Source organism: Polyodon spathula, chromosome 33 (genome assembly GCF_017654505.1).
Source record: "Polyodon spathula isolate WHYD16114869_AA chromosome 33, ASM1765450v1, whole genome shotgun sequence".
NCBI classification, from domain to species: Eukaryota; Metazoa; Chordata; class Actinopteri; order Acipenseriformes; family Polyodontidae; genus Polyodon; species Polyodon spathula.
Window position 1 is genome coordinate 2,872,153 of NC_054566.1, and position 26,839 is coordinate 2,898,991.

Genomic DNA, 26,839 nt, shown 5'->3' on the forward strand with positions numbered 1-26,839 from the left:
CCCTCTCTTTCCCAATCACACTGTTCAGCCGGTGTGCTGAGGCAATGGTACACTCAGACCCCCCCAAGGACACAGTGTCCAAACTGCATCACTTATCAGACTTGCTTATAGAAACTTGCAGTCAAGAGGACTCGTTTTGAAAAGCATGGGGGAAATAAAACTGATACTGGGAAAGAAGAATTTTAAGGTACAGTAAAGCGGCAGTTCTATGTGCTCCTTGGTGGGAGTGAAAGACAGCAACCGCATGTCCTTTAGTTTAGCAGATAACTTTAAATTAGAAAACAGTTGGTACAGACCCAGTGTAATTTAGACTGAGGTCTGACTGGCAAGTCTCCATTTCAGAAAGGTTAATGTTTTGTTGTTTGGTACGCTATAACAAGCACGTTGAATCACTGATAATAACAGCGAGAGTTCTGCCGTCTCAAATATCTCGAACATTACATTTCTGAATTTTAACCAAACAATTGTGTACTGCACCTTTATTCTGTTGAAATATTTTGGTTGTTCTTTTGTTTTTGTTAATTGAATGCATATCTTTTAAATACAAAGCAATAGACAAGGCGATACTGTATGTTTGATACTGGTCACATTTCCGTCAGACCACAGAAGTGAGTTGCAAACGCATCACTGTGATTTAATTTCCAAATCACAAATTACGAGCATCGACAACAGTGGACATATTGCTAGACGAAATCCGTTATAAGAAAACACAGGCTGTCCTCCAAAACGTGTGCCGTCAGCCGGTCACCATGAAGCCAACCCAGAGGGTCAGAGGACAACGCAGCTCTGGGCAGTTTACAGGCCATCCTGCAGCCGCCCGGCCAGTCTGCAAGGGTCGCTGGTGTGCGATGAGCCGAGGACACCCTTACCGACCAAGCCCCCTCCCGTCCCCCAAGCGGCACTCGGCCAATTGTGCGCCGCCCCTGGGAACTCCCATACACGATAGGCAGTGGAACAGACTGTAGTCGAAACTGCGACCTCCAGGCAATAGTGCACACCATGCATTGCATGTGCTGAAACTTTTTTTCAGTGAAAAAACTTGGATTTGAAATGTGAAAGAAGTACAGCGTTTAATTTTTTTGGTAGAAGCGGTTGAAGCTGGCACTGTAATTGGGGGTATCATTGTGAGCCACCCAGAGGCTAAAGGGTTAATTGTACCCTGGCATTTTTTTTATTTTTTTTTTAGCAAGATACAAAGATTATACGTTGTAAATGACAAACCATTCCTGCGTTTAGTTTTTTGGGTAGGAGCAGTTGAAGCTGCCACTATAATGTATTATTTCATTTAAAATTTTTATTGGAAAAAGGCCATATGAGCTATAATTAGCTCGTTTCCAATGGCGTCCAACAGCAGCAAATTACAATCACATAAAACACATAGAGTACACATTTAAAACTCTACACAACATCATATCCATACACAGGGCTTCTTCAGATAATGAAATTTAAGCAATAATGAAATTTAAGCAATGACACGGGCCATACAACAATCTGAGTATTTAAAAGTATTAACTCTCTGCAAAAAACTTTTTCTGCAGACAGTAGGTATTTCCTTAATGAAAATAGAAAATAAGAGGTCCAAGAATTGACCCCTGAGTGGCACCTTAGGATACAGGCATATAATCAGACTTTTTTCTGTCAAAGACAACAGCTTGGGAATGCTCTGATAAATATGATTCAAACCACAGCAATGTAGTATCCAGTGTACAGTGAATACCAAATTAAAAACAACTTCAGCCTGGTCTTGAAACATTGATACCGTCCCTAAATAAGATGACATCTTGAAACGCACATCAAAATAACATCAAGTCCTATCTAATCATTCTATGGATGGATCATTCTCCTGTCATCGAATAGAGAAGGGAATATCAAGATAAGATACTTAAAGAGTAAGTGGAAGAATTCTGATATTTGGGAGTGTGGTTTGATAAAAAAAAAAAAAAAAGTTGAGTTGGGGAAAACAGATAAATACCATAATAGATCAATGTAAAGTTAATATGCTAAGAAATATTTCAGGCACAAGTTGGGGAGCGAATACATCCAGTATGATGACTGTATACGGAGGATTAATAAGGAGTGTAGGAGATTGTGGAAGACAGATACTAATGGGAACATGTAAAAACAAGATGAAAACTTTGGATAATATTCAAGCTAAAGCAATAAGGGTGTGAGATCTGCTCTGCAGGGTTTGGTAAATGAGATGCCGTTGGAATTCAGGAGGAAATTATTAAGCATTAAATACTGGATTAAGGTTCATTCTCTACATATAGTATTTCCGCCTAGGATAAGCATGGAAGATAAATGGATAAATCACTATAAAAAGGAGATTTGGGATGCAAATGGGAGGATGTTGGGTTTTGGGATGCAGCAATGGATAAAGGAGATAAGAATTGAGAACCTGAATTTTGTAAAGCATGTTCATTTGAATGTGCTACCAGAATGGTAGGTGGACAAACCAATATGCTGTATAGACTTGAGTGAGCAAGTGAAAACAGAAGGGGGAAAAATGGAATTGAAAACAAAGAGACAAGCTTTTGTAAAGGGTAAGAGTACAGAGACATTGTGTTTATGTACAGATGGATCTAATGATGGCGTATAGTATATCAGAACTGGATAGCTGTAAAATAGCTAGACTGCCTGACCATTTATCAGTTTGGTAGAAATGGCAGTTATTTTATTTGCGACCATTAAAATAGCAGAATGAATCCCTAAGAAACCACATCATATTTACAGACTCATTAAGATTGCTTAATGCTTTTAAATGAGATTGTGTTAATAGGAAGGACATACTTTTTGAGATAATTCAAAGTTACAAGGAATGTACAGTAAAGGGGATTGAAGTCAGGTTAATATGGATTCCTGGGCATTCTGCTACACTGGGCAATGCAATTGTAGATCTAGCAGCAAAAAACAATGGGTTAAACAGTGAGACGATTGATGTGGTGATTCCTCAGAGATCTCAGGACATGGGAGTGTTTGTCAAACAAGCAATAGTAAAAGAATGGCAGGAGAGACGGGATACCAATGTAGAAGGAAGGGTTAGTATAACATCCAGAAAGAGGTTAATACGGGTAAATAAGGAACTGGGCAGTAGTAGCTTGTTGAGAAAAGGGAAAGAGGAAGGGAGGCGAGAAAGAAAGGAAAATAATTGATTAGGCAAACAGGAAAACAAGGACTTTTATAGATGACAAATTAAGAAGTTATAGAGAAAAAAAGACAAATGAAAACAGACAGGGGGCGCTACTCATCAAACTGTATAGATGGAATGTGCTCCAAAAAAAATAATTAAAAAAAGAATCGAGAAGGGGCGGAGAGCGCTGACGTATGTTTCGGCTTCTGATCTCTGCCTGTCAACCTAGCTGCCCCATGATGGCGCGCTCGTTTTGTGTTTGTGATTCTTCCCTGCTTACCGCCTTCCTCATGAGGCAGATCTGGGCCAGAGTAGCCCGGAGAAGTACAGAGCACACAGGCAGGAGCTACAGCACCAAGCCGGCGCGACTTCCCAGGATGGAGTACCAGGTAGGTCAGGCGATATGTGGAGTATACTGCTGCGGGTAGTGGTTAGGGACGTATTGACATGTAACGAAACTAAGAAAAAGATTACATCAGCAAACAGAGACACGTTGTATTGCAACATGTGCTACAGTGCAGAGTCTAGTGTGCACTTTCCTAGGACGTCCAATCGTTTTCTTTTGTACTCGATTTTTATTGTTTTGTTCACCAGTGTCGATATAGTTTTAAAATTGCATTTACACGTGTGGCGTTTATTTGTTCTTGTAGATCAGTATTTTATTGATTGGGGATCAAGTACACGTTAATTCATGCAGATTACATGTGTTTACCATGTGTCCCCTTGATTCATTTTGTTCATTTATTTATTTTGTTATTCACGATAGAATGACAACATACAGCGGTGCCCATCTGTGAAGTTTTGTGACATAATTTTTAAAAACAAAAATAAATAGTAAGATTTTCATTATCCAAAAAAAAAAAAAAATCGTTTAGATAAATGGACAAAGTTTATTATTAACCTGTGTGTGAGCAGTTAGTGTATATTGTATAACGCAAGTTTAAATGGTCAAAGTATCATTAGCCTGCCAGTTACCATGTAGTTCAAGTCACTTGTCAGCCAATCATCGGCTTCGCAAGATATAGACCCCCTTATATCGATTTAGTGCTTGTGTAACAATTGTAAACACATTTCTTTTTATTATGAACCATTAAGGATTTCAATATGCGTATCAAAATTATATATTTCATTGTTTTCCGAGAACGGCCAATAATTGTAAACGCGATTCTTCATTATCTTGATGCTTTCGGTAGTGCCCCCTGACTGCTTTGGTCCTGTGACTGACATTACTGTCTTAATCACGTTTATTCAATAAACAGCTAACGTCAAACGAGGTATGGTCACGTTCATTTAAACAGGAAACCATACTTTGAGAAATGGGATTTCTAACTTGAAGTGGTGTCAGTTATTTTTTATTTATTTATTAACTTTTTGTGTTGTCTTTCATATTTAGTATAAGCAGCACCTTTATGTTCGCAGAAACGTGTAGGGTGTACACTGGCAGTAAAGGAGGGAGCAGTTTCATTGGCTAACCAGTGCTTTGCAAACATGTGTGGCACAGCAGAGCTTTGAGCATTTAGAAGTGATTCTCTTTGCTGTGGGTGCAGACAGTAGACCATATTTGAACACCGTATTGTGTGTTTGGCATTCTCTTGCTCCTTCAGTTGGAATATAGTGTTGGTATAATGCAGTGCATACTATATGATGCACATTGGATATTTTTCACTAGTGAAATGTAATTTGATATGAACATGGATTCCTATAACTGTGCGTGCGTGTATGTGCGCATGTTTACTGATATTTGCCACAGTTGTCTTTAGTAATAGAGCAGCCAGTTTAGTAATGGCATATCAGACAGCTCTGAGCCCTCCCCCTGTGCTTTGCTTGCAGGACGCGGTGTGCACCCTCAACACGCTCCAGACCAATGCTAGCTACCTGGAGCTGGTGAAGCGGGAGCGCGGACAGCCACAAATGCAGCTAGAGGCCATGAGACTGTTCTTGCAGCGCACTGGCCTGAGGGTGAGTCCTACAGCGCCACCCAGGGGAGTGGGGGAGCAAGGTGCTTTGGAAAGGTATAGCTTGTTTAACCATTACAGGTCTTCATGGCTCAGAATCATTTTCATTGAGCTGATCCTGCTGTGAATGTAGTTCCATGCTACTTTAAATACACAGGTCTTTAATCTGTCAGCCCATGTGTCTTGCAGGTAGAAGATTTGGACCAGCTCAATATTATCCATGTGACTGGAACAAAGGGGAAGGTAAGATTAATTTAATACTGTGCATGTAACGAGATAGGGGACTGCATGCAATGTAGACTGAAACAGGGAATGTTCTGGTGGGACTTTGGCAGTGCTCAGACTTGGGGGGCTCACCATAATGACCTGTGTTATAGTTAAAGAAAGATTAAAAGGGCTCCTTGCAGCTCAGTTATAACACACCTGCTACAGCCACCAGACTGGCACCCGTTGAAATTCACTGCTAGACCTCTGAAGTAGAAAGAAGACCAGAAGACCAGTGTGGTTGTTCTGTGATGTGAAAGACAAGGGAGGCTAGTGAATTGGCGTGCTGCACCTCCTAGCCCTGTCTGATTGTCTGTTTCTTTTCCCCCACAAGGGATCGACATGCGCATTCAGTGAACAGATTCTCAGGAACTGCGGCCTTCGCACTGGCTTTTACAGGTGAGTGTTGCAGGGTTATAAAGTGAGACCTGACTAAATCGTGTCACGCTGTAAAGAGGAATACGTGTTCTGAGTGCCTTTTTCTTATTGCCACTCTTAGACAAGAAGACTGTATCAGTGTGATTTGTGCTGTCATGCGTTGGTCCAATCGTATTACTGTTTCTTTAAAGTACTACTGTATGTCTAAATATATAAATATCTATAATATGTGAATAAATATCTCAATAGCAGGAATAAAGCTCTGAGACTTAGGCTGTGCCCCATAATCACTGGTCTTTTATTTCAAGGAAGGGCAAATATCTAACCAGTCCGTTACTTAGGTTAATCATTAATCCAGAGAGATAGAGATTGATTGATAGCTCTCAAGACGCCTTTACACTGAGATAAGAATCTGAAGAAGTCTCTCTCCAGCTTTGGTGGATAGAAAGCTGATACTAACCTGTGTTTTCATGAAAACTTAAGCTTGTTCAAAGGCATGCTACAAAACAAATTGAATCCACTGTGGCACAATATAGGAATTTCATTTCAAATCTAAACATGGATCCATTGCAATATTTCATTTTTCACAAACATGTCCTAACAAAATCTTCAGAAACTGAGACAACAGGTATACAACGTGCCTTTAAAGGGAGTTCATCTTTCATTCAAATAAGATCAAGCAATTCAATAGTCAGCACCCTTTGAAAAGACAATGGTTAGTGTAATAGTCAGCGTGCTTCCCTTTGAAAAGGCAATGAGACACACGTAGATTGTTATTCCCCTCTTCAGACACACACACTTCACATTGTTTTGATCTATTTTGTAATGCTCACTTATTGTGCACTCTACTGTCACCTTGCTGGATTTCACAACAACACATAATATATATGTTATTTGCAAAGCCTGAAAAAAAATTAAAATAACTCCTCTGTTCTCTCATTCCTGTTCTTAGGGACTCCATTGACACTTGCGTATAAAAAGGACATTATTATTTATAACGTAATAACAACCAATAATAATGAGTTTTATTGAACTGGCCAAATAGAGAGGTGGATGCAGTTACTGGGTGGAACGTGAATGATTAGCTGATTCACATTTGACGGTGTTTATGACAAGCGATCTGATTGGAGAGCCTACTCTGCAACCCCACCCACTCTGCCGGTTTCCTTCCTCTCCTTCATTCCTTCAACTTCTTTCTCTCTCTCTCCAGCCCCTCCTACTCACAAAGCTGGCCGTCAGCTGAATCTCACCTTCTCCAGGGCCTCCACCCTCTCTGTCACCCCTCTGGACCTCTCTGATTACTTTTTCATCTCTTTTTCTATTTTTCTGTGTCTCTCCCTACTCCACCTACCCCCACTCTCACCTAACACCCTCTTTCTCCCCTACTAACTTGCCCTCCTCTCCCCTCTCAGACTCTGACCTCTCCTCCCTCCTCCAGGGCCACAAACCCACCATGTGCGCACTGGACCCCCTCCCAACTCACCTCTTTCATGCTGCTGCTGCTGCGACTGCTCTACTCCCCTTCATCTGCTCCCTTCTCAACACCTCTCTGGCCTCTTTCCCTCTGCCTTGACCCCCCTCCTCAAAAAACCTACGCTCGACCCCACCTCCCTCCAGAAGTACCGTCCTCTGCTATCCTTCATCTCTAAAACCCTCAATTGGGCAGTGCACCACCAGCTCTCTGCTTTTCTGTCTAACCACTCTCTGCTGCACCCTCTCCAATCTGGTTTCCGCTCTGCTCACTCCACTGAAACCGCTGTCCCGTCTGTCACCTAACTCGCTAAACTCTGCCCGTACTGCCTCTCTCTCTTGTGTCTTAATGCTCCTCGATATCTCTGCTGCTTTTGACACTGTCGATAACTATTCTCCTATCCTCTCTTGCTGACCTGGGAATCTCCGGCACTGCTCTGGCCTTTCTCGGCCTGGTTCTCCTCCTACCTCTCTGACCGCACCTACCAGGTAACCTGGCGTGGCTCAACCTCTACACTTCACCTTCTCTCAACAAGGATTAGTCTTGGGTCCTCTCCTGTTCTTTTTTTACACCTGCTCCCTGGGCCCCCTCATCGCATCTTATGGTTTCTCATACCTTTTCTCTGCTGATGATGCTCAGAATCTTCCCCCCCCCCCCCCCCCCCCCCCCCCCCCCCTGACCCCACCATCCCCTCCCGTATCTCTACCAGTCTGTCTGTGGATGCACTTGCATCACCTCAAACTCAACTTCTCTAAATCTGACCTCCTTTTCTTCCCCTCCTCATCTTCCCCCTCTGATCTCTGTATCTCCATTTCTCTGGAATCTACCACCCTCTCTCCCTCCTCAGCCAAGGAGTAATCCTGGACCCCTGCCTCTCCTTCTCCCAGCACATCTCCACTGTAGCATGCACCTGCCGTTTCTTCCTGAGCAACATATGAAGAGTCCGACCCTTTCCTCGCCAACTATTCCATGCAACTCCAGGCCCTGGTACTCTCTCGTCTAGACTACTGCAACTCCCTCCCTCCCTGTGTCCACCACCCGTCTGCTCCAGCTCATCCAGAACTCTGCTGCTCGCCTGGTGATCTGTCTGCCTTGCTTCTCCCATGCTACTCCACTGCTCCGCTGACTCCACTGGCTCCCAATCACCGCTCGCATCCAGTTCAATTGATGCCTTGACCAGACTGCATCCAGCTACCTCCAAACCCTCATCTCTCCATTTACCCCTATCCGACCTCTCCGCTCTGCCTGCACTAGAAGACTGGCTGTACCTCTGCTACGCTCCCCTGCCTCCAGAGCCCGGTCCTTCTCCACCCTCGCTCCGCAGTAGTGGAACGACCTTTCTGCGGATGTCAGGACTGCCCAGTCCCTGACCACCTTCCGGCGCCTCCTCAAGACACACTTTTTCAGACAACACCTGTAAAACTCAGCTCTTCCCTTCTGGATAATATAGCACTCTGCCTTTAGTGCACTTTAACATGCACTTATCTGCTCCCTAGTTTACTGAATTTAATCCAACACTTACATATTTTGTATTTCACCTGCACTCGTATCTAACCCTGATGTAACTATCAACACTGTTATCTGCTCTTGAACTGCCCCGATATCAAATTGTACTGTGTTTTGTATTTGCTCTTATTAGGACTTAAATTGTTGTATTTTGTATCTTGATCTTAATTGTATTGTAATTCTTGATATGTATTTTTTGTATATAACTGTAAGTCAGCCTGGGTAAGGGCATCTGCTAAGAGGTAACTAATAATAATAACAATTATAGCTTGAAAAAGGATAATAGTAACATATCTGAAACTTGGGACGCTTTGAAGAACCTATACTAGTCTGGATAACAGCTGGATTTTATTAGAGCATTTTACATCACTGAAGATTGCATCAGCCCCATATCTGTGGTATTGTGGGAGTAGCACCAAGAACAGATGGCTGATGCAATCCCGGGGGGTCCCTCTGTGCTGTAAACTGCTCTAATGAAATTCAGGACTGGCTCCATCACCAAGTCCACTTCTGTAACACAGTTGCCTGTAGAAAACATTTTGCTTTGGAATTGCACTAAGTTATTATGCTTTTTTTATTTTTGCTTTTTTCATAAAGTTCTCCACATTTGGTACAAGTCCGGGAGAGAATCCGAATCAATGGGCAGCCAATCAGCAAAGAGCTCTTCACCAAGTACTTCTGGCAGGTCTACAGCCGATTGGATGAAACCAAGGTAGGTGTGTATGGAAGGATTAGGTCTGAGCCAGCGATTTCTCAATTTAAAGCTCGTGATATCGATTCACCTGCAGGGTGAACCAGTCTACACCCTGAAACCTTGTTTGGACTGTAGAAGAGTCCATTCAAATAGTCTTTTCAGTAAATTATTTCTCAATTGGTGTAACAGATGTCTAGTATTTATTTGCTGTTGGTTCAAAATGTAGATCTGTGTCCCGTATTGTTATAATGCAGAATAGAATTACCCATAACTTAGTTGTAATGCAGTATTTCCTTTAAGTAAAACGTTTTAGATTGTGTGTGTTTTTGCTATACAGATTTAGTCACTTTAAGTTAGCTGTGTTGTAACTCACAGACAATTATCAAAAATCTAGCAGTATTAATAATCCAGCAAGTAATTATTGTGTCTTTCATTCTACTGTGTTAGATCAATGAGACTGTCCTTGAGTCCTGCCTTTAAACTTTATGAAGTGTGTGTGTGCTGTAAATATAGGGTTGGCAGCAGTGGTGTAGCCAGGATTCTGTTTGGGCGTGGATGTTTTTAATTTTTTAATGATGGTTAATAACACTGGTGTAGAAAGGATGTCTTTTGTCCCGGGGGTGGGGTGGTATTGGTGATGGATATTTTGCACTTAGCTGGTATTTTTTATTGTACCATGTAGTTGAATACTTTGTTTGGAGGGTGGGGGGTCAAACCCCTAAAACCAACCCCCTAGCTACGCCACGTTGGCAGGGAGGGGGTTAAAATCCTCCCTGCCATAATATGTGTGAGTGTGGCTGGAGACTTCATTGAATGATTAATGGTTAATTTGGCTCCATCCACATGCTATATAAGGAAATCCTTTGTGTTTGGTTGGTGTTGAGGAGAGTATGTGCTGTGTGTTTGTTGTGTCTCTTAAACATGCACAGATGTGCTTTAAATGCAGTTTCTAGCCTCTGGATCTCATTCTTGGCGATGTTCTGCTACAGTGGTATTCTGGAAGCCTCGGTGTGGGATTGTGTATTCTTTGTATCAGTCAGTGCAGCTTTAGGATTGTGTTTAATGTGCCACCCTTTAGTTCAAGCACAACAGTTAAAAAGAGAAAAATTTGAACATTTACAAACTTCACGGTATTTTCTTTTTATAATTTTGTAAGAGGGAACATTTTTATTAATATGTACATATTCACCCATCAATGAACCCCACTATGTTGTACACAAAGGTGTCATGCGCAGATGGTTCCCTCAGCACAGGGTATGTTTCTGGCCTTCATTACACATCCACGAAGCTTGAAGAGTCAGAGACTCTATTGAAACGAGTTACATATTCATCGCTGTGTGCTTCTTCCTTGACCAAGAATGTCAGCTGCTCATAGCGAGTACAAGTGTTTCAAACTCTTCACAAAGTGCTGGCTTTGGGGTTTGAGAGATTTCAAATGGAAGAGGGGAGGAGCTTTGGTGAGTTTAAGGCCGTGACAGTCATTAGATTGTGTTTTAATATGAATACAGGGCATTTTCAAGTGGGCTAACATTGTGATCCTCGTTTTCGATGTAGATGAGTGTTCTAAATTAAATGACTTGCTTCCTTTCCCAGGATGCTCACTACGGCTCCATGCCGGCCTACTTCCGCTTCCTCACCATCCTGGCCTTCCACGTCTTCCTGCAGGAGAAGGTAAGGGGTTTGAGGGGTGCTTTAATAGGGGGGCTCCAGGGTGTAGCAGGCTGCATTGTCAGGTAAATGACATTTTGCCACCCTCTCTCCCAGACTTTTATAATTATTTGTTTGATTCTCACGCTTTTTCACATATCCATTGTTGTTCATGGCTACAAGCCATTCTATCACAGGTGCCCCCGGGTATGCTTTGTTTTTGTTCACCCCCTATGTACTCCATGGCCAGGCTTGCAGTGGCAGCAGCTCACACACTGTAAGCTTATCCACAGATGTTTAAAGTTGTGATTATCCAGGACACAGTACAGTTGTTGTTAAGAACCTTGTATCCTGATCACTCCTTCTGCCATTGACTGCTTGAACTTCTTCATTTTCTAGTGTGTGTGTGTGAGGAACGGCTGATATGTTTTCTGTCTCTTATCCAGAAAAATTTATAGAGGCTCCTAGTATGCTTAGGCCAATCTATTGCACGACCTTCCTGTTAAATATTTTAATAACATACTGAAAATGTAAACTTCTGCTGCTTAACTTGCTGCTTTGAGATACTTCAGTGCATGAAAGCACTGTTACCAGAAGTTATGTACATTATTGAAATGAAACATTCCGTTTGTCCCAGTGCCATACCAGATGCCATACCATACATGAACACTGCAGCACAATTTAAAAGTAAAAACAAAACAACCCTTTTTTTGTTTAATTGCTTTACTTCACAATTTTATCACCTGAACTGCAAAAGATTCAGTAAGACACCCTGCACACAATATATACATTTATTCTAATAATCCTGCAAAGAGCTCCACTGGTTTCTGTACTGTACACATAGCGTGCTGCTATATACTATCATGGACCAAGTCCAGGTCATTCTTACATGCACAGATACCCCACACATTATGATCTTCCTGCCCTTTAGTTTTTGCTTGGTGACAATAACCCTGAAACAGTTTCTGTTTTATTTTTGCCGATTTTGTTCTTTATTTTTCTGATGGTTGTTGATTTAAAATAAAGAAAAATGAGGGTGATGGTTGATCAAGCATGTCCATAAATCCCTAGACTAACCAGCTCCTCTCCCACACACCATGCCACAGTGAGGATTTGTATGCTAGCCAGCTCCTCTCCCACACACCATGCCACAGTGAGGGTTTGTGTGCCAGCTCCTCTCCCACACACCATGCCACAGTGAGGGTTTGTGTGCTAGCCAGCTCCTCTCCCACACACCATGCCACAGTGAGGGTTTGTGTGCTAGCCAGCTCCTCTCCCACACACCATGCCACAGTGAGAGTTTGTGTGCTAGCCAGCTCCTCCCCCACACACCATGCCACAGTGAGGGTTTGTCTGCTAGCCAGCTCCTCTCCCACACACCATGCCACAGTGAGGGTTTGTAGCCAGCTCCTCTGCTAGCCAGCTCCTCCCCCACACACCATGCCACAGTGAGGGTTTGTCTGCTAGCCAGCTCCTCCCCCACACACCATGCCACAGTGAGGGTTTGTGTGCTAGCCAGCTCCTCTCCCACACACCATGCCACAGTGAGAGTTTGTGTGCTAAGATCAACCAGCTCATGCCAGTTTCTTAAATGGAGGGTCACAGTCAGGCAAGAGTTTGTAGCTGTGATAGTGTTGTTTGACCTCCGGCCAGTTTCTTTGGTAAAGGGGCCTTTGGGATTAGTAACTTGTGAGAAAATATTTCGAGTCACAGGCTGGTTATGTAACCTTAAGCTGAAATATGAAGCAGTTTTTTTGCCAACGCTGTATAAAGGTGGTTGTCTAGGCGAGACACCACGATGACTCTACTTTAAGTTTCCCCAGGAATTTGAAAACTGCTAAAGCTGTTTCTTGTTTTTGTTTAGTTCATTTAAACAATAGTAGTAGAAGAAGATATAGGCCATTGTTGCAAGGAAACTTGATCACCGAATAGAAATATATTGAACACACGCCATTTACATTTAGCTATGTAAAGTTTACATAAAGTTTATTTTTTATTAGTGATTGGGTTAAAGTTTTGGATACGTGTGTTTTAACCCTTTGCGGACCTATGTTGGACCAGGTCCGACATTGCAATTTTTCCTTTCCAGTCTGATGTCGGACCCTGTCCTAAGGGTTAACCTTTTAACCCTTTGCTTACCAGTTGGATGCTCTGTTAGCGGGACATGTTGCACTGCTTCGGGGATACCTATTTAGTAATGTCAGGCTTTATTTTTTATGTTACCAGCCTCGTAACAGCTTGAAGATTATCGTCAGAAATCCGAGTGCTGTGTTTCGATGTGTTGAGACTGAGTATTGAAAAGGCATGCTCACAAAGGAAAGAGCTTCCCAAGAGATTAGTGAACTTCATGGCTCTCTGTTGAATCCAGGCAATTGTAGAAATTGAGGAGCTTTCCTTCATGGAATTTGCTGCGAAACGAGTCACGGCATTGCAGGTCGATAAGTTCAAGTTGAATTCTTGATTCTACATCTGGCGGATCAGCTGAAAATGGGTCAGCAAACCATTTCAGGTTGTCTTTGTCCCTCCGAAAGTCTGAGAATCGTTGCTGAAATGAACGCTGAAGCTTCTCCACGACTTCAGAATAGGGCACAGAGTCACAGTTATGATCACAAAACATCTGCTGGCAGGTAAGTGAGAGAGGTCACCTCGTTGCGTTTGCATATGGAGTAGCTTCAGTTTAGTTTTGAATGTTGTGATTTGGTTGGCGAGGTTAGAGACAAGCTGTTCCTTTCCTTGAAGCCGCACATTCACATCGTTAAGAGGGGCAGTAACGTCGCTAAGGAAAGCAAGATCACAGAGCCACTTCACATCATCCAGTGGGGTTACAGGTCTTTCTTTCTCTGTCAGAAAAAACTGAACTAAACACCCCCCCCCCCCAATATCTCCTAAAACAGAGGGGTGAATCGACTTGTCTCTGATATATACCATTTCCTGATATCCAGTGAAAGGGAGATTGTTGCCCCAGTTGATAAATGGGTCAGGGATCTTAACCAGCCAAATGACTGTCTTTTGGGGAAAAATATGTAATACTACCCTCTGTTTCTAAGAATGCAAAAATCAACCTCATTCAGTATAGCATTCTTCATAGAGCGCACCTTTTCAATAGAAGGCTGTTTTTAATGGGATTTTTATCTACCCAATCATGTCAATACTGTCGGGAGATGAATAGACAGTTATATCCATGCACTATGGCACTGCCCAATAATAGAGAACTACTGGAAAAAGGTACTGGACTCTCTGTCCTGTATCCTGGGCTGTGATAGTCCTTTCTCCCTGCTCTGTGTATACTTGGATCTATCAGCGTTTTAAACCCCTTCAAAATGAAAATAACTGTTACTATCCCACACTGTTGCAAAAAAAAAAAAAAAAAAAAATATTAAACTGGAAAAATAGAACAAACACATCAGTCTCTCAGTGGTTAAATACAATGTCTAATCATGCGTCTGTGAAGAGACTCGCAGCAAGGAGACAGGATAAACATAGCGAATTTAATGAAATATGGGACCATTTTCTCTTATAGCCCAGGAGGGATAAACCAATATACCCATCTACTTCCCTATATATCACTATTATTTATAAAGATATCTCTTTATTTGTATCACACTCCTCCAATAGCAAGTACTGGTGTATGTATATACTGTGTATAGAGCACATGGGCTGTTTTTTCAATTATTTCTGCATTTGTTTACTCAATTTTATTTTTATTGTCTTATTTATTTATTTTATAGTTGTTGTGTTTACATAACCCTTCAGTGATATTCAAAACAAGGTTCCCTGTGGAGCGGGAGGGTTCGGTGGGAGGGGTGTGTGTGTGTTGTCCTGTGTGTGTTTTGCAATAAAATAAAAAAAGAAAAGCTCTGATCTGTGCCAGGAGCTCTACAAAGCTTTTCAAAACTAAGCCACAGACTGCGATATGATAAAGCAGTTTTGCCCATTTGAAACCCAAACTTTCAACCTTATCTCTGAGACTGTTAAACAGATCAATACCCGTGGTTCGCCCACGAAGTGATGTCAATCCTGAAAATTCTTCGTAAACCTCAAACTTATTCGTCACACCAGGCACAATTACTGCCATCTGAGCTGTGTCTGGACGATCAGTTGTCTCGTCCACTGCCAGGGAGAAAAGTATACACATTTCTTTGCCACATTTTTCAATTGACACAAAACGTTTCTCCCAGTTCTGACACAAGCCGCTGAAGTCATATGATTCAAACTGACACGTTTAAAGTTCGGAGCTTGAGCAGGATGGAGCTTTTTGCATGCTATTAACAAACTGTCTCAAACAAAATCCCCATCAGTAAATGGTTGATGTCTTTGCAATTAATTAAGCTGTTTCATAGGTTACCTCTGTGCGCCTTTCGGAAGACATCTTGCTGGGCAGACAGCTGTCATCTAAAATCTGCAATTTTTTGGTTTCGCGATTCTCCTGTGTACTCCTTAAAACTTGCTTTGTGTCGAAATGCCTCTTTTTAAAATTAAATTCCTTTGGCACTGCAACAGTTCCCTACAAATTAAACATAAGTTTAATCCTCTGTCTTCCACAAAGCAATATTTTGCGGTCCAAGTTTTGCTGAACTGCTGATGTTCATTATCAATTCCCTGCTTTGTTATCCCAGCCATAACTCATACAAATGAAATATGCAATAATATTGTAATGAAACGTACTAACAGTCAACTTCAACACTAAGTCCATATCCAGACGGTGCCAGTCAAGCATAGCAAATTCCCTGCCTTGAATGATTTACCAGTCATTAAAGATGTACACCCTGAAGAACCAACGCACGCACTATAAATGTAAAAATCAAACTTCAGGCATGAACCAATCTCGATGGGTAGTGGCAGTTGTGTATATTTGAACAGAGAAAGAAAGTATTCCTATGTATTGGTGTTATTATGAATAAACACGCTGTTCTGTAAAATTGGTAACTAAAATTATTTTGTGGAAAATTATATTTAAAAAAAGATCAAGTATTGCAGGCCACAAAATGCCTCTCTGTGGGCCGGATGCGGCCCGCAGGCTGTATTTTGTGCACACTGCCCTAGTGTGTAGTTCAAACTTATAAATGGGACTTCTTTTTTGGTCCCTTTTATTGGCATAATGATATTTAATAAAAAACAAACTGTTTGTTCTGGATTATAAATGCAATAAATTGACTTCTCCAGGGTTAGAGGCACTGTGTTTCTCCTCATGCCCCGCAGCGCCCCGAGGAGTCTGTATATTCAACGTATACGGACACCTCGTCAGGACTTGCATATTATTTTCAGGTATTATGCAGTGAGTAGTGGCTGCAAATATCATTTTAGCAGGTGGATCGCGTCGGCTGTTGGCTTATTTTGAAAACCCTGATGTAGACATATGTGCAAACAGCACAGAACTGCAAACAATATTTTTGTCGTTGTTTTTGAGTTCTTGTTAAGTACAGCTTTAATCCTCCCTTTTTGAGATGTATGAGTTGACTGGTATTGAAATGCAGAGTCTAACAACAGCTAAAACTGCATTTACCCTTGGCGTAGATTCATCTTGAACTACTGGCACTCTTTCAACTTGTTATAAGAAAATGAAACATGCTTTGATCTGTCAATATGCATTTGCACACCATAGTATCTTACCTTTGCAAAACATCAACTCTACAATAATTAATTAAATGAAAAATATATAGGTACTCCCCTTTATAACAATGTGCATGGTTTGTTTGCAGTTTTCTCTTGCTTTCCCCATGGTTACACTATGCATTTTACCATCATGGATTGCAATGATTTTTCGTATTGCTTTGCCATACCTCTCTGTGCTTTACAATGCTTACCTATGTTTTAGATGCGTTCACTGAACTTTTATTCCACTGTGATACACTTTTATAAGGGTTACTCAAGCTTGGGACCAGTTAAGTGGTTTGCTTGAAAGAGTTAATGAAGCAGTATAGCATGACCGGGTGTGTGGAATGGTGTTACACGAGGCGAAGCACCTTCGACCTCCTGAGAAGAGTTGATATCCCACAAAGACTCACAGCCTGGAGTGCCTGTGGCTATGAGGTAAATGCAAAAGAAAAACAGATCGCTATGGTCTATGTGAGGGCACATAGCGCATTGAAATGAGTAGGGGGGGCAGTCCTTGCCATGTATGATATTGTATAATACTACAATATAAAAGTAGCAAGAACGGTAACAGAACTGCTCCTACCTGCAAGTTGTTGTTTTTTTATTAACTGTGCCCTCACCTTTGCACTTGCTTTAGTTGAGACCCTTGCTGTGTTGTGTTCCCAGATGTATTGGCAACGTACAGCTATGAGACGGGAGCTGGCTAAGTGTACAGATGCACTAACTGTGTTTACTCTTTCCTGGGCAGGTGGACTTAGCCCTGATAGAAGTTGGTATTGGAGGAGCTTATGACTGCACCAACATCATCAAGTAAGTACAGGGAAAGAAAAATCAAAATGCTATCCTATGTGGAGGAACTGAAAACATGCCAGCTGATGGGGGCCCACAGTGAGTACACTGTAACCATGAGACAGCATCATTGTTAGCAATGCAGACAAACTGTCAGCTGTTGTGTATTATTATTATTGGGGTAAAACTGTGAAAAGACATTGTGTTAGAGTTTTGCTTCAGTGTTTTAGCTTCATCCAAACTTATTTTAAATGAAAGAAAATGCATTATTCTTGACCTAAACAAGCCCATTTATTTTAAAGCATGACTGTATGCAGTTGCACTGTGCTGCCCCCTGGTGGTGATGGCTCTCTTTTCTCCGGTTAGGAAGCCCTGGGTTTGTGGAGTGTCCTCCCTGGGAATCGACCACACCAGCATCCTCGGGGACACCATCGAAAAGATCGCCTGGCAGAAGGGGGGCATCTTCAAGGTGAGGAGGAAGCAGGGAGATGCAGCTTTTGGATATTACAGAATACATGTCAGGGATTATATTTTCATAACACATTATTATTGTGAAGTTATAAGCCAAGGACAAGCCTATAGTAAGTATTGCAGACTTTCCATCCCTGTCTGGTAAAAAAAAGTTGTAAGTCCTGTAGTGCCCAGCATGTCCCCTTGGTCTACATGCCTGCGATCTGCTTTCCTCGGAGTGGGTATGGGGTGCTGCGTGAGTGCTTGTGAAGGTGAGTTCTCATGCTGTGAAGAACCCGGGGGCGGCAAGACTAGACTTGCCAACAGGAGATCCTCTGTAAAGCATTGACTTTAAGAAACAAGAAGAAACACATCCTTTCGTTGCATGCCTGCTTACACAGTCTCTGAATGTGATTAGAGGTGTAAAGTTAATTGTGAGTGATGGAAAGGTTATACACATACATATGTGTTTGTAAACTGAAATTAAGAATTATATTGGAAAGACTGTGGTTGCAAAAAAAGTGCACAGCAACTGACTGTGCAGGGTGGGCAGTTGAAATATTATCCATAATTTAAAAACGAGAAGTCAGTTGTCTTTGACACTTGTCTTTTTAAATGCCTGGTGTAAAAAAACCTCAGACTGCAGATTGGGAACAGGATCACTATTGCTTATGTAAAACAGTTCAAACAGTTCTACTCTGAGGGATGCTGTGTCCTGGAATATTACCCATGATAGGGGCTCCACCTGCTGTTTAATTGTGCTGTGCTGAATGGGTTTTCCATGTTCAGCTGTGTCATTTCCATTTGTCATAAATCTGTCTCCCTCCTTTCAGCCTGGAGTGCCAGCCTTCACAGTGAAGCAGCCGGAGAGCCCCATGAAGGTGCTGGCTGAGCGAGCGCAGGAGATCGGGGTGAGATTCTGAATATATAACAGTACAGCAATCCGTCACTTATCCACCCTAACCGTTTCAGCAAGGTTAGTTTATTATTGAACAGGAAAGATTAGTTCAGAGATTGTTGATCCTACCTAAGTTTTTGTACACTGTGTTGTATGTGTTCTGTGCGCTGCCATTGCTGGTAGTGTCAAGTGAGCTGTTCATTGTGTTGATATTTAAATAAATCCTGTTCATCTGCGGGGCATATCAACTTCAGCATCCTCATGGCTGACGGCTACTCTGTCACAAGCATTAATAACCTGTAGCTTAGGGAGTGCCCCCTAATAAAAGCTGAATCTCAAAACAATAGTTGTCTGAATATAGGAATTGTTTCAGATATGTGTGATAGTATTTAAAACAGGATTCATTCATCCGTCTTCTTACATGTCCGCCCTTTACTCTGGTCCCACTGCAGCTGGATACGCGACTGATTACTGTACAGTGTTTGGAAAACATGTGCCGGGCCACACTTCCAGAGAAACTGGCTTGGAGCCTTTGTCGAAGTGTGCAGCCCGACTCCCTCCTGTAACTAGTGGCAGTGCTGAGGCCCTGCACATGTTTGTTTTTCAGTTGGTTTGTTTTCGTTCAGGGCTTAAGTGTTTGTTTATTGAGTCTCAGTTGAGGATTGAACTCTGTACACTCCTGGATCTTTTTCCAACCTGTCCTTTAATTATAAAATTGAACAGTCCAGAGTCTGGGAGGTCCATTTCATTCAACCATTAGAGAGGACTGATTGAGGCACAAGTCAGTACCACTGTGTGTTAGTATTTTAGAGCAGAAGCCCTCAAACTGGAGGAAACAACCATATCTTTAAGCAGACACAGTACTTTTGTTATATTTATGTTTCCTCATGTTCACAGTCTACATATAGCTGTATTTCAATAATCCATTACTGAGGGAGTGTGTTGGTGGTGTTGCTGCAGACCTGCCACTTCAGAGGGCTTCTGGTTGGAAACGGTTTGAGGAGCTCTGTTTTAGATGAGTCCTCGGTGTATTGAAGCGGCGCTCTTGTCCTGCAGTGCCCCCTGCAGGTGTGCCCGGACCTGGAGCAGTACGACTCTGACAAGCAGCATCTGCAGCTGGGCCTGGCGGGGGAGCACCAGAGATCCAATGCCACACTGGCACTGCAGCTGTGCCGCAGCTGGCTCCAGCGCCGGGGAGGCCACGGTAAAACTGCCTTACTCCGCATCGCAGGGTTTGGGAATGTGGGCTTTTCAGATGAATGCAGTGCAACTGTATTGGAACACCCCATTGTTTCTGTTGTCTGGATTTGAAAATTGTCAAAATAGTCAAATTAGCGATTGTATAATTTTAATTGAGGACTTTAGTAGACCACATATGCAGTTAATTAAAAATAGTAAGAGAAAAGGAACACATAACCATAAAAGGTAAAATGCATTGAATTAGAAGTTGTTTAAGACACTGAAGTAACGCACAAAGTGGTCTAACATTTCACGCATGTGCCTGTTTCTATAGCATTAATTACTGTCTGGAAATTTTTCCTGCAGGTGTTCTAATAAAATATTCATTATTAAATTAGCTAGGGAAAAATCCTTTATTTAGACATACAGAGATGTGAAATCATGTACTTAACAAATCACCTTACAAACCAAGTTAAATACTTGTGCACTGTTCCATACAGACGTCAATTAGGCAGATTAACCCTTTTAGGACCAAAAGGCCAGGATTATAATCGGGAGTGCCGTGTTGAAAATGTTGGTGATAATCTGATTTTATGATCATCACATGATCCCAATTTGTTTGCATAATATAGGCTTAAGACTAGGACTCCCACCATGTGCCAGATAAAGATCAGCATGCAGCATCTTCACACTCCACACTGGACAGGGCATCCGTTAAACAGCTCTTTCTTTCTGTTTAAATACACAATTCCAGCAGCAATATGGAATAGTGGCAGACTCAGTAATCCCCTGAGTATTCTCTCATTGTGAAATGTATAAACCCTGGTTCACTGCAGAACTAATGGCTTTTCTTTCTAAAGAAGGTTTCCTCTCCCTCCCGAAGACGGAGCTGCTCTCGAGTCACTGGCCCGCCCTGGCTCCAGCCTTCCAGCCCAGCCCAGCCATGGTGACAGGTAAGCACAGTGCAGTACAGAGCGGCAGGCTTTTAAACATGATATCCAGCCGTGGTGACGGGTAAGCACAGTGCAGTACAGAGCGGCAGGCTTTTAAAAACATGATACCTTTCATACCTGTGCTTGTTGCAGTGCTATCTTCAGGTGTTCTTTCTTTTCTAAAGAACACTGCATTCTCAAACATAATTTATTGCAGATGTCAGTGAGCTACCGGCCTTTGGAGGACAAAGCCAGCCCTGCTGGTGTCCTCCTGAGCTCCCTAGCGCCTGGCTGGAAGGCAGGGTATGCAGTAGCGCGATGAGGACAAACAGTCCCTGCTGGTTTTTACCTTTCTTTTGAAATCATATGTTGGGTGCTGTTCTGAAATTGAGTTTGTAAAACCACTGGGCCTGTGTAGTTCTGAGCGGTGCTGTGATAGTGGTTACCACAGAGCTGAGTGGGTAACCCCTCTCTCTTTCTGGTTCCAGGGCTGCGAGACACCAAGTGGCATGGCCGCAGTCAGACCATAAGGAATGGCCCAATCTCCTACTTCGTGGACGGGGCTCATACCACCCGCAGCATGCTGGCCTGTGTGCGCTGGTTCAGAGAGGCTGCAGCAGAGCAGGAGAGGACTGCAGAGTAAGACCATTGAACACAGCTCTGTGTTGATATGCAGCTTCTGGGCATCCGAGCAACATGCTTCTTGCTATAGATCTAGCAATCCTGAAATTTAAAGAATTTTCATGCCATGTGCAACTCCAGTGACATTTAGAAATGGTTTGTAATTCTCAGCATTGGCATAGATTCTGGTGTAAATGCAGTTATTTTTTTTTTAAAGCTGGTTGTAGAGGAAAAATCATTGAAATGCCACTGAACCACTGCCCTCTCAAATAAAGCAATCATGACATTTGTGAGTACCTTCAAAAGAACCACACTGCATTAGTATAGCAAAATGGAACATAATACAAATAGTAAATGGATTTCTGCTCTCTGAGCACTGATCTTGGACTACCTTACCTGTAGTAAAGCAGCCTTTAGTATTGTGCACAGCCACTTGATCTCCAGCTTCAGAAATCAGCAAGCACAGCTCTCTGTTGGGTTTCTCGTTGTCAGTTCAGGTACTCCTATTAAACACTGAATCTGAAGGTCTCAGTTCAGTCTCTGAGCTCTGTGTCACCACTGTTCTGTTCTGTTATGAAACTGTTTCTGACAGATGTGAGTGCTGCTCTCTGCACAGGGGCGCTGTTGTGTGTAGTGTTTACCTAGTTCAGTGGTGAAAGGCTGTTCTGTGACAGAGCCACGCAGCCCCTCTGGTGTGAGTGTTTTTGATAGATGTGAGTGCTGCTCTCTTCACAGGGGGCCAGTGGTGCGTGTGCTGCTGTTTAACGCTACGGGGGAGCGAGACTGTGCAGCGCTGCTTAAACTCCTAGTGGTGAGTGACCCGGGCCTCTTCTCAACCTTTTTAAAACATTTATGTGGAATACTCAAACCATGTTACATCCATTTAACTTTTAATAACTTACATGTTGAATCAGTGCAGCTGTTCCGTGTGCCAAGACTACTTAGTTTCCTATCATGCATACAAACATAAAAAAAAAAAAAAAAGATATATATATATATATAACCCTAATGTGTGTGTGTGTGTGTGTATGTATATATATATATATATATATATATATATATATATATATATATATATATATATATATATATATACACACACACACACACACACACTAATTAGCGTTAGTGTATGGTGTCATTAGCAATGGGTTTGAACAAAAAAACTAACCAATTCAGTATACAGCAAGACACTTTTGCGACACACAGTTTGGGAAACACTGGCATAGACGACGTAATGCTTAGTGAAGAGCAAACACTTCTCGGCGCTGTTCAGTTCACAAGTTGTTAAGATTGTTTCTATTTCATCAGTAAGATTGTTTTGAGCTGCCGAGAGATTCAGCCTTTCTTGGCTCATGCGTAGTGGTTCACAAGTATTTTTTTATTCTTAATATTGAACACAAAAATGAAATACACAAACATGATAAACAAAAATAAAATACACCAACATAATATTGAATCTGGAAATGACAAAATAAAGTGGCCCCTGACACAACCTGCCCCTTTCTGGTTTCATCACTTTGTGAGAGTGTCGCTGGTCTGAGACATGAAAGGCTTGCATGAATGACTCAAGCTCCCCAACTTTCACTTTTAACAAGAGAAATAACACTTATAAAAGAATCAGATGTGAAATGTTATTCAGTAGGTATACTGTTTCTCTTGTATTTTACCATTACGAGGTGGATTTTAAAAACATTGTGTATAAACATATGCTTTCCAGATTACTGGTGGAGCACAGGCCCTATGCCTTTGTAAACTCTTTGAACCCTGGCTGAGTTTCAGGGAGGTCCACACACAGACTGAGCTCACAACTGACATGCAGGTGAGGAAGAGGGAGACCCCTCCAGGCTCTGTGGGAATGACCGGCAAGAGAGGAAGTGTGGTAGCCTGCACTGGGGGGTGCTGCTGTCCATACAGAGGACTGTAATGGGAGTGTTTTCCCATTAGGTAGCGTGCTGTGGAATATAATAGAATGGGTTAAGAGGCATGTGTTTCTTATGCTTCTTTCTTTCTTTTTCTCACCCTCCCCCCAGCCTTGCCAGTTTGACTTTGCTGTCTTTTGCCCTAACATACCTGAGACTGCCTCCTCTAGTAACGCAGGTGAGCTCCAATGACAAATATCAGGAGATGGTTGATCTCATTTATTGTACAGGAAGAGAATTTGCAGCTGTTTGCATACATGTGTACAGTTCACATTGATAGCTGGTCTGACAGCTTATAGAGTGTCAGCTGTGTCCTGTCCTGAAGTTTACTTTAAAATCAATTTCCATACCACCTTTATTAACATCTCTCTGCAGTGTGAGTAGGACACGGCAGACATCAGAAATAGGTCTGTGTTCACCTTTCTTAAAGTACTGCAGAACCAATCGTGAGGTTTGGATACCTTTGTACCTTTACACAAATAGATACGTGATTTCATATTATTGGTACGAGGGATGGTTTAGACCGTAAACTTCAGAATTGTTAATAAATGGAGGTCTTCTCATGTTTACATTTCTGATTGCTTACAAATATTCCCACATTAAGTGTTACATGTTTTTAATACTATTCTCTACTCAGCAGACCAGCAGAACTTCAACGTAACAGTGGAGAACATACTGACGCGTTGCCTGGACAACCAGAAAAGCTGGTGGCATCTGAGTGAGCAGGGGGCTGGGCCGGGGGCGGAGCTTCTGCTGCCCGGGGGGCTGCCCTTGGAGGAGGGGGTGCTGCGACGGCGGGGGGCCGAGCCTCTGGTATTCCCCTGTATCCTCAGCGCTCTGCAGTGGATCACACAAGGACGGGACCCCCAGCTGCCCTGCGATAGCAAGCCCAGGGCTGGCTCTGCAGCTAGAGCTCTGAGAGAGGCGGGGGCTGTACAGGTGCTGGTGACAGGCAGTCTGCACCTGGTGGGAGGGGTCTTGAAGCACCTGGACCCCTCCTTATCTTAACCCCCCCATTCTCATCTAGCCCCTCTCAGCTGCAACACTGTTTCCAGGTGTCCTTCTGATGCTACTGCAGTGAGCAGCCTGGATAGTGGCAGCAATCTGGGTAGTAATCTCCCTGTCAGCAGTGCAGGGGTTTGGTCTACAACTCCAAAGAGTTCACACAGGACTTATTCCACTTCTTTCTATCGCTTCAACTGGAAGCAAAACGTGAGCCCCAAGTCGTTCATATGGATCTTTATATAGAAAATAGCACTGTGCATTTAGTGTATTTATTTCTCAACTCATAGTTTTTGAATACAGGGAGTGTTGCATTGGCCTTCACGCTCCTCGCTGGATAAGGAGGACAAATCACATCACTAGGCTACTGGCCAGACCCTGTGAGCTCAACTGCAGCTAGTCTTTTCTTATTTTATTTGAAATGTAATCTTACTTTCAGCAAGCATTAGGACACTGGCATTCTAAGTATCTATTGAAGGGTAGTGCATGTGTACAGCATGCCCTGCAGTGTACAGAATCGTTATGGAAACAGGTTTCCCTTCCATCCTGCCTTTACTTCTGATGCCCATAAAACATGGGCACAACATTCAGGTTTATGAAATAATAATTAAATTATGATATGCAATAATTCAGTTATTATATGCAGCCACCAGGTGGCACCCTGGGCCAAACAATGTCCAGTGTAGTACCTGTAAACCCATCTAAGTGAATTTGCCTGTGTCGTTTGTGCCTCTGTGCCAGCGCCTAAACGTATAACAGGAGTGCTCCTTATGTTCACTTTCTAAACATAGCAAACAGGTATTCTTTAAGAAATAGAAGAATTCTAGATCGGCAGCTGGCTTATAAGAGAACATTTCAAATAAAACCCTGCTGTCACAGAGACACTGGAGATTAATGCAGTGCACATTTGAGAACCGTCGAGCTGTCTGAAAGTGTGTGTTGTTGCCAAGATGCAGTTATACCGTGTGGGATATAAATACTGATCACTATCAAGATGCATCAATACTGTGTAGAGTTTCTATACTGATTGCTGTAAAGATGCATCAATACTGACTAGGGTTTCTATACTGATTGCTGTCAAGATGCAGCAATACTATGTAGAGTTTATATACTGATTGCCATCAAGATGCATTAATACTGTGTATACTTTATATACTGATTGCTATCACTGGCCCCTCTTGTTATTCCTAGATTTATTTTAAGCTACAGTTGCAATGGTTTTGAAGGGGGGAACTGAGACTCTTTCTGTTGGTCTCTTCGGAAGAACTACCCTTGTGTTTGAAGCTTTTCCCAGGCTAGCTGTGTGTGAATGCAACGGAGAGCTGTGGCTCTTCATACTGGATAGTCCACGTGTCTAGCTAGCTGTGGTGAATCCACTACACCTTGGAAACAGGTAACTGTGACTCTACCAGATAGCCCCCATTTCCACTGAGCTGTGTGTCTTTAATTCAGAACTGGATTTAGAAAGTTAAATGGGTGTTACAGACTGCCCCAAAGACATGTTTCTGTCTGTTTGGTCCATGTCATTCGGAGTGCTACTTGTTAAGTTGACTACACTTTCAATTGGCTTGATTGGTAGTATGACTGGTGTAGCTGAGGGTTAGGTGGGAATTCTGAGTATTCATGTGAAGTTAGAGGACTGCATCCAACAGACCACTGTTTAAAAGATTTAAGACCAACTTCGTATTTGTATTTTTATTTTTTAAAGAGTTATACCGCTGAAAGAAAAGCAGATCTGCAGTGGGATCTGTAAGAAAACAGTTCATGATCCAAATACCACTGTCCTTTTATCTGATGCTGACTGCCATAAGTTAGCTCTGTGTTACCTATGGGAAGCAAAATGAAAATGTGTAAGAGAGGAAGGACACTCTTTTGTTTTACATTGTAGGTGTTTATTGTGCACTGGTAGCATTTTACAAGAAACACCTATGGAAGATTGAGCCTATTTTTAAAACCGTATGGAGCAACAAAAACAATGGAAAGGATGTGAATAAAGTACCACTGTCTTTTTCAATCCTTTAAAACGGGGCTCTTCCATTATACAAAGGGTAACTGTAACAGTCAGTGCCTGTAAAATGCAAAGGGCTTAGTTACAGTGATCTACAGCAATGTTTAGATCTGCCATCATTTTGAATGGAATAGACCACACTGCGTTGATCCCTGGGTGGGCAGAATTGAGTCTTAGCTGGTCCATTAAAATGCTGTGCCATATGACAGCGCTGGAGCTGATACGGATGTTCAGGTGTTCACTGGCTTTAGGATTCTAGAGCTGAAATCACTGTATTAAGTCAGTACTGTCTAATTTGTGACCTAAATGAAATAAATAATACAACTCTGCAATGACAACTCATTCTTTTCCCCATGGTGTCATCTTTTCACTTGTAATAAAATATACTTCCAAATATC

General features: G+C 42.3%; 1 protein-coding gene across 4 annotated transcripts; it reads left to right on the top strand.

Moving 5' to 3' along the window:
* The first annotated feature begins 81 nt into the window (after nt 1–81).
* On the top strand, nt 82–26,783 carry LOC121303523 (folylpolyglutamate synthase, mitochondrial-like). Of its 4 annotated transcripts, none has more exons than XM_041234262.1 (15): nt 82–187; nt 4,961–5,089; nt 5,275–5,328; nt 5,684–5,748; nt 9,302–9,416; nt 10,992–11,069; nt 17,389–17,450; nt 17,796–17,898; nt 18,713–18,790; nt 19,834–19,981; nt 20,817–20,909; nt 21,377–21,527; nt 22,245–22,320; nt 23,543–23,609; nt 24,069–26,783. In XM_041234262.1, the coding sequence occupies exons 1-15, from the start codon at nt 146–148 to the stop codon at nt 24,437–24,439; spliced, it is 1,632 nt and encodes a 543-aa protein (XP_041090196.1). In that variant the 5' UTR covers nt 82–145; the 3' UTR covers nt 24,440–26,783. The 4 variants fall into 4 exon arrangements, with proteins under 4 accessions (XP_041090196.1, XP_041090195.1, XP_041090193.1 ...); XM_041234261.1 differs by lacking the exon at nt 82–187 and adding an exon at nt 390–3,519 and having other exon boundaries at nt 20,820–20,909; XM_041234259.1 differs by lacking the exon at nt 82–187 and adding an exon at nt 392–3,519.
* Nucleotides 26,784–26,839: the final 56 nt, after the last annotated feature.